The following is a 15,347-nucleotide window of genomic DNA, read 5'->3' as shown; positions in this document are numbered from 1 at the left end:
GCTTTGGTTTATACAGAATTTATTTTAGTTTGATTGTTTAGGACTATAAGTTTTGACACACTTTCGAATCCGTTCCTGGAACCAAACCAGTACTGAGCAATGAGTGTAAAGTTTCTTGCTGAAGGAAACAACGACTTGCCCCTGACGGAGTTTGAAACACGCGGCTAGCGATCAGTAGATTACTAGTCCGACGCGTTAACCTCTCGGCCATGCCCCACGTCAAACTTTAGCTTTATGATGGTACTTGATATTAAGTTATTTATACTATATTTTCGAGTCCGAGATAAAAAATAAAGGCGTATTCATGCTTGCATCGAACTATTATAGAACCAGATCGTACTAAGAGTTTGTTCAAAACTCTACAAAGATCTCGACTGATAACTATAAAGGTGGCCTAGATACCCTTTTCAAATCACGTACGAAAACTGAACAATGAGACACTCGTAGTACTAAATTATCAACCAAACAAGTGTTTTTGACGACCAATTTTCAGATTTGGCACTCACTTATCTAATGACAAGCTAATACAAGTTCAATAGGCTTGTCAAGATTTGGTAGAGTAAATATAAATTGATAAAATATTTTAGGATCATAATATTTTAAGTGTATGAACAGATCTAAAAAGCTGTGTTTGGTGAGTACATTTACGTTATGTGTTCTGTATTAATTTTTTTCAATATTGAGTCACAAATGCTTTTGTTAGTACATTTTTACTGACTCAAATAAATAAAATCGAAAGAAGTAAAATACAGTATACAAAATTTGTTTTCTTTGTAAAGTGAAATATACATAAAAAGTTGATTAAAAAATATCCAATGTTTCTTTTGATATTAGAACTTAAACTTTTTGTGTTCTATGTGGACATGAGTTCGTAAAAATGCTCATCCTAAAAGTCAACAAGTGAAACAAACTTTTTATGTAATAATTTGCTCAAAAGGCACATTTTTTAAATACGAATATTGATAATCGGTTGGTACATTATTTAAAAAAGATTGAAAAAAGATAACAGACGTGCAATATTTATTTCTTTTATCAATTGAAAAAATATATTCTTTCCAAGTTATAAAATGAATAAAATTAAAGTATCTTAACAAGATAATTGTGCAAAACAATAGGACTATGATGGCCATGAACAGTTTTACATAATAACTACAATGGCGGCTTTCCCCGAGTGGTTAATGCGCCCGACTTGTAATCTAAGGATTGCTGGCGGCGCGGGTCCAAACACCGTCAAGGGCAAGCCGTTGTTTCCGTAAACAAGAAACTTTTCACTCATTGATTAGTACTGTTAGTTCCAGGAATATATTCGAGAGTGTTCTAATAAGCTTAGAGTTTCCAACACAATCGAATTGAAATGAATTAGTATGAACTTAGTAAGTTGAAATCCACAAGTTATCGTTATTTATAATGAGTAGTTTACTGACTGTAAAGAAATTATTTCAACAAATCATTTAAATCTTGTTTTAACTAACTTAACAGTTAAATTCTTCTAAATTTGGATGGCCAAAATAATTCAAATGATATTTCAATAATAAAACTCAAGAAAAAATATACAATAGCAAGAAAGGTTTGTATCATTCTTTATTTTATTTGAAGATGTTTTTAAGATTTAACATATACAAACTTGCTCTATAACAAAAAAGTACTGAAAAGTACTGACGTCGAAAATTAAATCTTTTGCTATCATTGCTTTAAGAGTTTATGCTGAACTTTATCATTTGATTTAACATGACTCCATGATGCATCAAAAATTAGAAAGGGATAGACTGAAGTGGTCATATTTTGTTAATCAATCAATCTCTTATTTCAATTTCAGTTCATATGTCTTTATTCATACTAAATTTCTTTTTTATCATATCTCTGCTTTATTTCGAGTTTGACAATGTGAGAGCGTGTCGCAACATTGACATTTTATGATAAAGAGGTTTGTTTGTTTATCTCTATCATTTTTTTTGCTTCCTGATTTAACTCGACATTTATTTTGTCATCAGAAAGGTTCACATTATCATTTAGTTAAGGAAATGTATACGTAGATATTCGTGATTTGTATATATTTTGATTAAATTGGGAATATTTTATCAAGTACACTTAAAAGTATCAACTATGCTCTTACAAAGTATCAAAAGACGCCGAGATTCGTGATAAAAAGACTTTAAAATGAATAGAAATTATCTCACTGAATATGTCAAGAGCTCACTGACAATGTAAGATTATAGACGGAAGTCGAATATAGTCAACTTATGGCTTTTCTCTTATCAAATTTTGTCACTCAAATCAAAGCACAGGGGAGAAAATCACCGTTATATAAAATCATGTTTGAACTCTTAAAGTCTTATTAATCAATTATGAAGTAGGATTTTGATCTTTGAATAAATATTTGTGTAATATTTTAAATCAAAAGACATACATTCACTGGTTTTAATCATAGTATAAGGGAGGACGTCCGGACTAAACAAAAAGGGCAAAATTATATCGAAATTCACAGAACTCGAAAAGGCCTGCGATGCTCCCAATCGAATTGTTATCCCGTCGACTCGAAGATAAGATATGTTAATATTCAAAGAAATCGTGAGAATATCAAAAAATAATGAACGAATATAAAAAAAAAAAATGTAGCGCACCAAAGATTGGCTTTAGTACTTGATAAAATTGTAAAAAAAAAACGTTTAAAGTTTTACTGTCTGGTTTAGGCCTGTAAACGGGATAAGATTTGTTTGGGAGTCCAAGTGGGAGCATTTAGGAAATAAACTTGTTTTCAGGACTAAACTAGGCAGTAAAACATAACTTTTTTTCAAAAATTATATCAAGTACTAAGGCCAATCTTTGGTGAACTACATTATTTTTTGAAATTCTAACGATGTTTACAAAAAAGTTTTGACTTTTTACTCGAATTCCTTTTCTTCGAGTAGATTTCAAGTAGCTGTTGAACATCTGACGTCATCTTCTAAAAGTGCGGCTTTTCCAGCGTTTGAATGAACGTTGATGTGTACATCATGTTGATATCATTAAAAGACTGATTGTATCATTCAAAAACGGGCTACTAGTATTTATATATTGATAACTAATTTTGGTGATTTTACTTTCCCTCGTAACAAATATCAATTTATACTAATGATTAAGAGAATTGGCAAATCCTGCAATCCATGCATACGCATTCATCACCATTTTCACTGTTATTATGCATTGAATATGGCGCTGGTTATTTGGAATTAGTTATAATTAAGTTAATTGCAACAGGTGTGCTTAATAACGTCTTATCCCTCTTAAAATGGTTTTTGTTCCACACATTATTTTAGGGTACACACCCTTTGTTACGCATTGTCCATACACTGCTAATCATTTTTTTATAAAATGCACGACTGTCTTAAACTGAAGATTCAAAAATCATTGCCACAGTAACACATCTGTGGTTGTTACTAAATAGAGCAAAACTGCATAATGCGCATTGGGGTTCTTAATATGCGTGAATTGAAACTTGCATTTACTTGTGCCGTCCACTTACTTAGTCGATAAAATCAAATCTCCAACGCTTGAATTTTCCATGTCTGCCAACCTTTTCAGTTTCAGCTCAAACTTCTTCTCCAACAGGCAGATCTTGATCCGACCAGTTTGGAAGACAATTAAGTGTATTTATTCATTTTATGATTGTCGGGTATGTAAAATGATGTTTATCGGTTACGGGAGGTCTGGCATTGTCTTTTCAATAATTCCACTCTAAGCTATAAAGTTATTGAATTGCGGCCTGTATTTCACTGAGGCAGACTAACTGCAGACAAAGGGGAAAAATTGTCTTAGATAAAGAGTGAGCAAGAAGGTCAGCACGGGTTGGTAACCACACGGGTAAGGACACACCCATGGGGCTGAGGTAGTGCCAATTATTAAACAAATGGGAGTTTAAGTCCAACCATAAGTTAAAAAATGTAGGGGTGAGAGAGGGGAAGAAGGAAAATAAGGAAGGGGTAGAGGTGCTAACCGGACATACATTGGATAAGGTTTATTCAATAACTTTACTTCACCCTTTCATGTTGTATACGTTTTATTCATTGTTATCATACTGTCGCAATCGTTTTCATAATAAAACTTAAATGATATAGAGTTAAGTATCAGTTTTGCAGGTATATTTACTTAGAAGTAAACCGGAATGGGAATACACGTCAATGATTTGAAAAGCAGCACATACATTCGGGCTGTCCTTATGTTATTGATAGGTAGGCCTTTTTTAATTCAGTTTTATCTATAACATATCAATACAGATTCATTTTAAATGAAGCGTTGTTCTTTTTGTGTTTTAAATAATATATCGTTTGATCCATTCATTGTACCGGCTGTCACACTTTCCAGTTTCGTTAAAGTCATAAGGATGTACAAAAATAATGATTCATAGATTCATAGTTCTTGATATGCTTGAATGTTTTGTTGTTGTTGTTGTTTTTGTTTGTTTGTTTAAGCATATGGCAATACAAGTTTATTACATAATGCATAAAACATATTTACTAAACATTTGAAAATTGTTAGATTCATGTTGCGATTCTTTTAGCTTTTGGTTATGCAAACGCTGGATCGCCTTATATAGCTAACTCTATCCCCTACAACTCATATTCATCTCAATATGAGAATTTCAGTAAGTACTGTGATCTTGTTTCAATATAACTTGCGTAGTTTGTCGTAGAACTGAAGTTTAATATTGCATCTGCATACCGGCATTTACTTATGAACATATAAAAATAGTCTTATCATACAACACGATAAGTTGAACCGAGAGTTATTAATTTTTCAGTATAAGTAGCAGAGATATTAATGAAAGATGCGTAGAAATTTGTTGCTTATGTAAGATTTTTTTTGTTAACATATGAAAGGTCAACATACTAAGTCTCTCCCTTTCCTCCAACAATGTTGAAATGTGCATAAATAGTAGTTGTACTGAATGTATCCAAGAACATGAGAAAAGCAATCAATCATTAGATGTTACATAGATGAAGGTGAAAATTCAACCATCTGGTATCTTATGATAGATCCTATTAATCTCAGTACTGAAAAATAAGGAATAGTTATAATGAGTTTTATGCTTAAACTACGGTACTCCGTTTGGACAGTCGTGATTTTTAATTTAGTCTGTTACCGCGATGCACGATGTTACGATGGTGAAAACGAGATGGCACGATGGTATGATGGTGAAAACACGATTGTACGATGATGAAAACGCGATGGAACGATGGTGAAATCGCGATGGCGCGATAGTACGATGGTGAAAACGCGATGTTATATCGCGTTTTCACCATCGTACCATCGTGATTTCACCATCTTACCATCGCGCAATCACTATCGTACCATCGCACCATCGTGTTTTCACCATCGTTTCATCGTGTTTTCACCATCGTGCTATCACTTTTTCACCATCGTACCATCGCGCTTTCACCATCGCGCCGTCCTGTTTTCACCATCGTACCATCGCGTTTTCACTATCGCGCCATCGTACCATCGCCTTTCGGTCAGTAAAATCAATACACATACAGAAAGATGTCAGATTCTGTTACGAAAGATAATAAAGACAAGTTTAGAATACTTGATATTTAATTTGAGTTATAAATAATAAAACTTGTTATCTTTACATTAAATAAATTGTCCATTTATGTTGTGATACTGTATATAGATCAACGACTATTTAATATATGGTTATGTATGCTATATATATATTTGCATTTTTTCTCCTGCTTTATTTAATATACCAATTTGAAACTGTATATGTACAGTGCACAAGGATAACAACTTTGTTTAAAATTTTTGAGTAATTGCCTTTTGTTAATTTCATGTTCCAAATACTTAGATCTAAAAGATACACAAATAGAAAGGGTTCAATTATGAGAAGGCACACATTGTTGATAAAAATATTACATTGCGCATGACCACCGGAAGACGATGGCACGATGGTGAAAACGCGATGGCACGATGGTGAAAACGCGATGGTACGATGGTGAAAACGCGATGGCAAGATTGTGATAACGCGATGGTACGATGGTAAAAACGCGATGGCACGATGGTGAAAACGCGATGGCACGATGGTGGAAACGCGATGGTACGATGGTGAAAACGCGATGGCAAGATTGTGATAACGCGATGGTACGATGGTGAAAGCGCGATGGCACGATGATGAAATCGCGATGGTACGATGGTGAAAGCGCGATGGTACGATGGTGAAAGCGCGATGGCACGATGATGGAAATCGCGATGGTACGATGGTAAAAGCTCGATGGTAACGATGGTGAAAGCGCGATGGCATAATGATGAAAAACACGATGGCGCGATAGTGCGATGGTACGATGGTTGAAACGCGATGGTACGATAGTGAAAACGCGATGGCACGATGGTGAAAACGCGATGGTACGATTGTGAAAGCGCGATGGTACGATGGTGAAAGCGCGATGGCACGATAATGAAATCGCGATGGTACGATTGTGAAAGCTCGATGGTACGATGGTGAAAGCGCGATGGCATAATGATGAAAACATGATGGCGCGATAGTGCGATGGTGTGATGGTTGAAACGCGATGGTACGATGGTGAAAGCGCGATGGTACGATGGTGAAAACGAGATGTAACATCGCGTTTTTACCATCGTACTTCCGCGCCATCGCGATTTCACCATCGTACCATCGCTTTTTCACCATCGTTCCATCGTGTTTTCACCATCGTACCATCGTGCATCGCGGGTACAGACTAAATAAAAGTCACCATTGTCCAAACGGAATTCCGAATTAAACAGTACCGTCTTCTTACTTAACTTTTCATGGTCTTCCAGTCCATGTTCATATGTTAAAAAATGATATATACCATGTCGTTTAAAAATAATTAATTACAAACAATTAAAGAAATGAACGATTTTTCAATTATAATTTGTATTTCATTTTAATATTCGCTGAATCGACTTAATTCTAATGTCTTACAGAAGGGACTGTTTGTAGACTTCACTTAAAGGATTCTGATGGAAATGACCACATCAGATTTAAACCGGACAGTGACAAAACAAGCATTAATTTCAATTTTGAACCAGATGGAGGTACAAATGATGTCTGGGTCAATATAACAACAAAAAAAGAGTTAGACAGGGAAACTTTAGTAAGCAAACCGTTTGTTTAGTTTTCAATAATGATAGATTCTAGTGCCAAAATAATGTTGTTTTTCTTTTTCTTGGGAAAGTCTGAGACATATGCCTCCTGATGTCCTACATTACTTAAAAAGCAGTTAGGGTGTAAATGTGAAATGTGATTCAAAAATGGTTTAAAAGTTTTACACGGTGTTTCATATAGCATCTGCATAAACATACAGCATTATTCGGTAAACTATTCCAGCAAAAACACAAGCTTAGTATTGCCGAAATTCTCTCTACTTTTAGGGAAGTACGATAAAGATAGAACTTATAATTACTGATGATCAACACAACGAGGTATGAGTTTAAGAGTTTTTAGGCTCTCTCTCTCTCTCTCTCTCTCTCTCTCTCTCTCTCTCTCTCTCTCTCTCATCTATATATATATATATATATATATATATATATATATATATATATATATATATATATATATATATATATATATATATATATATATATATATATATTTACAATATTGAAAGATTTTAATCATTCCTTAAAATTTAAAACAAATCCAAACATGACCAGACATGAATTCATCTGAAATTATGTCAAAGTGGAAAACACATTGAAAACGGGAACGATCATTGAACAAGCAGTATATTCCGCTACTTTTGACTTTTTTTAACTTTGTTAGATTGATAACTTTATCATTTACATATGTCAGCCGCTTCAAATTTTAAATATATATATATTGGTATACTTTCAGATTAAATATGAACATTTAGTTTATATACTTGATGTTAACGACAATTCACCAGTGTTTCAAAGCTTGCCCTACACTTTTGACATAGATGAGGTATAGTATTAAACAAAATTTTCCAATGTGTACCGGAGTATTTTATATTTTTACAGGTTATGTTGTTTTAAATATATTTTATAATAAAGAGTATATTTAGCAAGTGTTAGTTATTAATTTCAATAGAGTAAAGAATGTATAAGACAAAATTATAGAACATTAGGGTTTTCGCCGCATATTTGTAATGGTGGTGGTGGTGGTGGTATTTTATGTACAGGACCACAGTTCAGCCACAGCATCGTTCATTGGCATGTTGTCAAGCAGTGTATCAGTTATAGTCACTTTTGTATGGAAATATGATAACTTCTGTACATGCCAGATCAGAAGTACAGTGCAAATGACCGTAGAAAGAGCTTCATGATAAATCACAACAAAAGTATCTGCATCGTCGGGAATCGAACCCGGGTTGCCCGATTCACAGTCTACCGCTTTACCTATTGCGCTAACGGGACTGTTTTTTTTTTATATCAGTCTATAACTGTTATACCTTCTCTTTTATATTGAAGTTTGATTTCATTAAATTGTATCAATAGCTTCCTTGCAACAAAACAATTGTTTACTCAAACATCAGGGCAACGGACAGAGACAGTGGACCGAATGGAACAGTGACCTTTTCTATGAAGGTAAATTGCCGATTAAGTTCAAAATCGTATGCTAGTATTGTCATCGTTATGACGACCTTTGTAGGAACAGATATATTACAGATAACATGTCACACGGGTGTCACAAGCACATATTTCATATTTGTTGTGACCGTAACTATAACAGTTTAAGTAATTGTAGTGGGTATAATTCTGAAGAGGTGCAAGTTATGTAATGGTGAAAATAATGTAATAATAAAATAAAAATGTAGTGTTGTTATGATCGTGTCAGTTGTGTTTGAAGTTGCAATGTTAGCCAAGCTTTTGATATTGTTACAGCGAAAGATATAATAGTGGTAGCGTAAGTGGCTGTTATGTAGTGGTCGTCTTTGAGTGGTAGTGTTAGCTATTGATACTGTAAAATTGAAAGTTGTTTAAGAGGTATTAGTTGTAACGATTATGATATTGTAGTAGTGGTTCTGATAGAAATATGGTACTAAGGAATGAATGCAAACCAAAACAAAGGTATCATTTTTATAGAAAACCGGTTAACAGAATGCGAAATTAACACCATTTCGCGAAATGAACATATCGCCTACGAAATGGACATTTGTTTTACAAGTTATGGTTTAATCGTGATAAGTATTATCGTTTTTTTAACAAACTTTTAACATATGACATAAAACTACAGATTGAAACATTTAATATTACTATTTTCCTATTTTATAGTCATATTTCTGAAAATAATCTGGCCTTTACGAAATGGAGTTCGCTTACGGAAAGACATTTGCTTTACAAATTATAGTTTAACTGACATTATAAATAGAATTTCTTCTATTAACTTACAATCTTGGACGACAAAAATATATTTTTTGTCCGAGGTTTAACATAATATATAAAACAGGGTTTTTATTTGAAACCGTTGATGTATAAAACAATAAACTGAACTATGTGACATTATTATAAGATTATTTTCAAATGTACAAGTATAAATAATGAAAATAGTATTACCAAAATTGTTTTAATAGTAATTTCATGTCATATATCACTTCGTTATTAAAAATGATATTAATTAATACACTTAAACCAAAATTAAAAAAACAAAACAAACAAATGTCAATTCGAAGTCGAAAAAAATCATTTAGCGAAATGGAGTCCATTTCGCATTCTTTTAATACTGATAGAAAAAAATCTATCATCATTATCGTACGTGTGTAGAAAATAAAACTTGTAAAACTGTTTATGAGCAACGAACATTATGTTGGTAATATTATTGTGTTTGACCAATGAAACGTATTGTAGAAAAATGTTTATCTGTCATTTCTTGTGAGAAATTTGATTCAACATTTTTCCTCAGTTTATTGAACACGCCTCTATCATTTCTCATGCAGAATACCTATATAAACACAACAGTACTTTATCACACCAGTGTGATAATTGTGAAACGTGGCGAATGTGCCCATCGTTTTGGATATGAATTCATTGCAAATTGTTTCTCATACTATTTATAGTTTATACATAACTATATCCTTAGTGATGAAGTTAAAAATTGAAAAGTTGAATTTATTAATGAGATAACAATTTTATTTAAAAAAAAATCTTATTAAAGCCCTATATATACAAAGGCATAGACGATTAAAAAATTGAACGTTAATACCATAGCATCAAAATTACGTTCCGCTTTTTGGGAGTGTATAGAAAGGATTTTACCAATCTCATCACATTGTAAAGCATGTACCTGAAAAGTAATCCTATAAAATTTTACACCGGATTCTGATACAGACAGAAATATTAAAGTTAACTGATTAGTTAACGAGCCGAGTTTCCGCGAAATGTTACTCAAGAGACCGTTATTACCGTCTTTGTCGCAGAAAATTCTTTTCCTTAAGTCATTTACAGAAAGACTGTACCTAGTTCTTTTTTATTTGTTTTTAAATATTTGCCGTCTGTTTAGCGCAGTAAAATACCCCAAGTTAAAAAATTTCTGACTATTTCCCATATAACCAATTTCTTCCGATTTTGGAATAAACCGTTTTAAAAGGGGATAACAATTATCTTAAACATGAAATGAAATGTTTTATCGGAGTTTTATCAAAACAATATATTAATAGAAATAAAATAATATAAAACAATATATATATATAATGTATAAAGATATAAATAACAATCGAACTTTATAAAGACAACATGTTGCTGTTTATCTTTTGATGTACATGTACATTTCTTTACAACCAACCAAAATGTAAAAACAAAATGATCGACTTGTTTTTATTTTTACTTTATTTTTCATTCCATTACAGCCAAAGACACAGGTAGGAATTTGTTTCTATAGAAATAAATGAAATGAGAAAATGATATTAACAAAATCGTTCTATACTAAGCCTTTGTTTAGCTAAGTGTCAATTAAGAGCTGATTTTGACCACACGATTAATTATATATATGAATGGTTGTTAACATTTTTTTTTACTTAAAAATAAATTTTCAGTAATTTTTTTGTTTGTAAATTATTCTTCTCAAAAGCTGACAGACAGAAAGATGAAAAATCAGACGCATTTATCTTTCAGACAGCGGAGTACAATAATACCTTTTTGATAGACCCTGCAACTGCGACTGTTTCATTAGTAAAATGTTTATCGTTTGAAAGGAATACCTACTATCATTTTGTGATAACTGCAAAGGTATATTATGATATATTATAATAATGATAACACAAGTTCTTTAAAGTTGGCGGTCTAGCGGATTGAAGTTGGCACGAACTTCGTGGCATTGCGAATTTGCGGCATAGTGTTAGTGAGGGTTAAGTTGGCGGCATGGTGGCATAGTGGCATAAAACTATAAAACTTCTTTCAAAGTTATTTTTCTGCTAAAGTATCATTTAAATGGCAAGAACAGTTAAGAGGCATTTTGTTTTTATGAAATTGCTTTGGAACTTTTGGCCACCAGGCCGCGGTCTTCACCAAAGCTTAAAATTTCCCAGGCCGTAAAACAATATTAACTTCACGTATATGTAAAACATATGATAAAGATTTTTTAAAAACTCTTTTTATAATTGTGTTATATTATGTTTAAAAAAAATACAGGTATAATTGAAATGGTTCAAAATGATTTTACAACGTTTAAATGTTTTCTCATTTATGCTTTCTGATAAGGTTTTGTTCACAGTAGGTAATCAGAATTGTATGTCATTCGGAAAATGCTGTCTTAAAATAGAAAATTTCGAAAAAGGAAGAATGCTTGTCAGTGACATGTTAACGCTTGATTTATTTACAATGCCATTCGTGTAGTAAGTCAAATCAGCGCCATGAATCACGAAGAATATGTTGTAGTGTTTTAGTGCTGTCTGATGTCGATTCTACTTGAAAAGCATTCTAAAATATATTTAATGTATGCATACATGTCATAGTAAAATATTATATTCATTGCAATTTATGACATTCGTTTTAATTTGGTCGGAATGAGATACATGCCTATGATTGATGCATGTACTGTATTATTTCTTGCAAATCCATAATTATAAAATTTACGTATATTGAGATAGATGCATCCATAACAAACTGATTTGATTCACACAAAAAACTTCGGTCTCGTGTGAGTCAGAACCCTCTCATAGTCAGACTATTTCAACATCCAAAGACAGAGTTTGGGGTACTTTTGTTCTGGGTCGAAATAATGATATCCGTCATAATTATGTTGCTGTTCGGATCGGAATATCCGTTCTGAGAGGGACACACCCAGTGGGCGGTAACGAGGCTTGCCATTGATATTCTCACATAATTATTTACGGTCATCACTTTTTATTAAAAAAAAAAAATGCGAAATTTAGCCCGCAACATCCGAATTAAATACAATTCGGTTGGCCGCCTTACGTGTTATATGTCAAAGAGTGTAAACTCAAACAAGCCCATTGATTGAAATATTCAGCACTGGAGTTTTAAAACTGATTTTAAATGTTTGTTTAATCCCCGTGTTAGAATAAGTAGATATATATCCACTTTGAGAAACATAAATAAATAACACATGGGTCTGTGGGTAACAGTAAAGATATCATCCCGAAGAAAATAATGTTACCCGAGGCGCAGCCGAGGGTAACAGTATTTTTACGAGGGATGATAATTTTACTGTTACATACAAACCCATGTGTTATTTATTTTATTAACCTGAACAAATACTGTGATGATCTGAATTTGTCAACTTAATCTAACTGTAACAAAAATAAACCAAGAGTAGCAATAACGATGCTATCCTACAGATGTCTGTCCGCCAACTTTATCAAATTACCCTTTGTTGCATGCTTTAATCGTCTGCATGTTCCAGTTTGACACAAAATTATTCACATTTCAATTACTCCCCTTGAAAACGGATGTTTATTTTTTGACTATTCAACGAATAGATATTTCATACGCGAAAAGAACTCTAGGGTGCAAAGAACTAAATTTTATGAGAATCATAGTTACTTTGGTGATGCCCTATCGTCGAAAATAAGAATGAATCGAGAGAAAAATGGCTGCCATTTTATTTCATTTTATTTAGAAGATAGACGACATGACCAAATTTTATACTGTTAAAAATACTGTTACCTATGTAACAGTACAAAATTCTTAGTCATGTGGTACACTTGCATTAACAGTTAGAATAACTGCCAGAGGCATATGGGAAATTAACATTACGAAAAAAGTGAGGGGTAAAAATGTTTATTATCAAGAGTTTTTTCATGTCCCCTAGCCAAGCATAATTTTCAAGGTTTGCTCATTTTATGTTATTTATTAAATAGGATGGTGGACCAAACGGCGGGTTAATATCAACAGCTGATTTGATTATACAAGTTAAAGACGTGCAGAATAAACCACCTTTCTTCACTGGTACATATAGAAAAACTATCAATGGAAGTATTGCACGTGTATGTAATTCTTTAAGATGTGTTATGTATAACGACGTATTTTAAGACTTGTCTTGCTGTTCTAAATAGTTCAGCTGTCATTAAAAAGTGTAAAAACATCATGCATGTAAATATATAATATATATTACATATTAAGAAATCCTATTCAGTTCAATTCGTTAAATGACATACAATATGTATTTACAATGAAATTTGTATGACGACTCTAGTTGACATAGCTTTCAAAATTTATTATTAATTTTCATAATATTATAATTAATATCGCAGCATGCTTAAAAAGTTGAGTTCATAATAATAGCCTTATAAGGGAAAAACATTGAAAAATGTTAATTTCACCGTTCAGGATATAATGTGAAATCATTCCACTGTACTTTCTGGCAAGCTACAAGAGCAATGATCAGTATTCATATCAGTTTGTTTGTTAAATATATTAAAAGATAGAATATTAGAGTGAAATAAAAACAAAACTTAGGCGATAATGTGATAAAATATCTTAATTTTCTGTAAAAAAATAGTCAATATTATAGGACAGCTTTAATTTTTTAAGGGAACTGATGTAATTCAAGTCAACGCGCTGTTGATGGTGATTCAGGGATTTCTAACAAGATATATTATTCTGTTCTTTGTAAGTCACCAGTTTTTTATAATTTTTATGAATTAAGTTTTCTACAGTTAATTGTAGTAATAAACATGAATTACTTAAAGTTTATGGTTTAAATTGTCATGTATTACCTTGTCCACGGACAAAGATAAATATTTGATTCATTTCAGAAGTGAGATAAATTGATATAAATGCACTGGTGGAACAGAATTTAACATAAATAGGAGTTTTTACCAGTTACTTACTTTTATGGATTATAATAAGATTTCCTCCCTTCCAAAAACCAGCTTTAAATCATTTTGTATTGTGAAAACAAAATGCAAAAATAACAAAACAATACGTTAAATTTTATGTTATTTGTTTTTTTTTCTATTAAAACTGTTCATAATTTTACTTTTTTTATATACACAGATAGCAGTTGTGGAGACTTGTTTGCTATAGACAATCACACCGGTGTCATTTATGCTGCAACGAATGTAGATATAAATACAGGACAAGTCAGCCAACATTTTTTGGAAACTCTTGTTTTGACCAAAAGAAGTCCCGTATATTATAAAAAAAAGGGAAAAATTTTTTTTGGGCATCCCCACTTTTAAAAATCAAATAAAAAAACATTGGGTTCATGTCTTGTTTGAAAACATCGAATTTAAGATTTTCATTTGAAACATTGTTTCACGTTTTCTAAATCATCTTAACAATTCTCATGGTTTGCTGTACATATTATGTTGATTTTATTAATGTTCTTCTAGGCAAGTGAAAATAGAAATGCCACACCAAAAATACAGTACGGTTACACAACTACATCGACAAATGTTTACGTTAAATACTGTTGGGTGTTAAACAGACAACACACTTCCGAGTGTCAGTCAAGCCTGCCAATAACGCCGGTACTCAATATACAACTACAAAACACATCACCCCTACCAATATATACGCTTTCTTGCAAAGGTACTAAGTCTTGTCGCTAAAAATAATTCACATTTTCGACTTACATCTTGCCACACAAATATCAAATATAATCACACACGATTACGGGTTTTATTACAAATAAACCTTATCAGAATTGTAACAACCTCCCTGCTTACTTTATGAAGGTACAGTTATCATCAGTATAACACGTCAATCTATTATAAGGATCTATAAACTATTCTTTTCCAAACAATACCTTTAGTGTTATCGCCAAACTTATTTCTGTATTTATTCTTAATGTATAAGTGATTGCGTCTTAAAAAATCAATTTACCTCCAAAGAAGTCCATAAAGATAAAGCTTTTTCACTCTTGCAGAGGACTGGGACTTTGACAATCCTTGCAATAAAAGCAATAT

General features: G+C 32.3%; 1 protein-coding gene across 1 annotated transcript; it reads left to right on the top strand.

Annotated features, from left to right (window-relative positions):
• Positions 1–498: 498 nt before the first annotated feature.
• Positions 499–14,519, top strand: LOC132748292 (protocadherin Fat 3-like; the record flags this gene model as incomplete). The annotated part of the gene is made up of 11 exons (XM_060737865.1): positions 499–634; positions 4,116–4,208; positions 4,538–4,621; positions 6,943–7,112; positions 7,390–7,440; positions 7,853–7,942; positions 8,476–8,565; positions 10,824–10,835; positions 11,089–11,202; positions 13,296–13,425; positions 14,434–14,519. Coding segments are annotated over exons 2-11 (894 nt in total), but the record flags the coding sequence as incomplete, so codon positions are not given.
• Positions 14,520–15,347: the final 828 nt, after the last annotated feature.

Source organism: Ruditapes philippinarum, unplaced genomic scaffold, assembly GCF_026571515.1.
Source record: "Ruditapes philippinarum isolate M1 unplaced genomic scaffold, ASM2657151v2 ctg3947_1_1_1_1, whole genome shotgun sequence".
Lineage (NCBI taxonomy): Eukaryota > Metazoa > Mollusca > Bivalvia > Venerida > Veneridae > Ruditapes > Ruditapes philippinarum.
The sequence above is the reverse complement of the archived record's forward strand: the minus strand, read 5'-3'. Positions and strand labels throughout refer to the sequence as shown.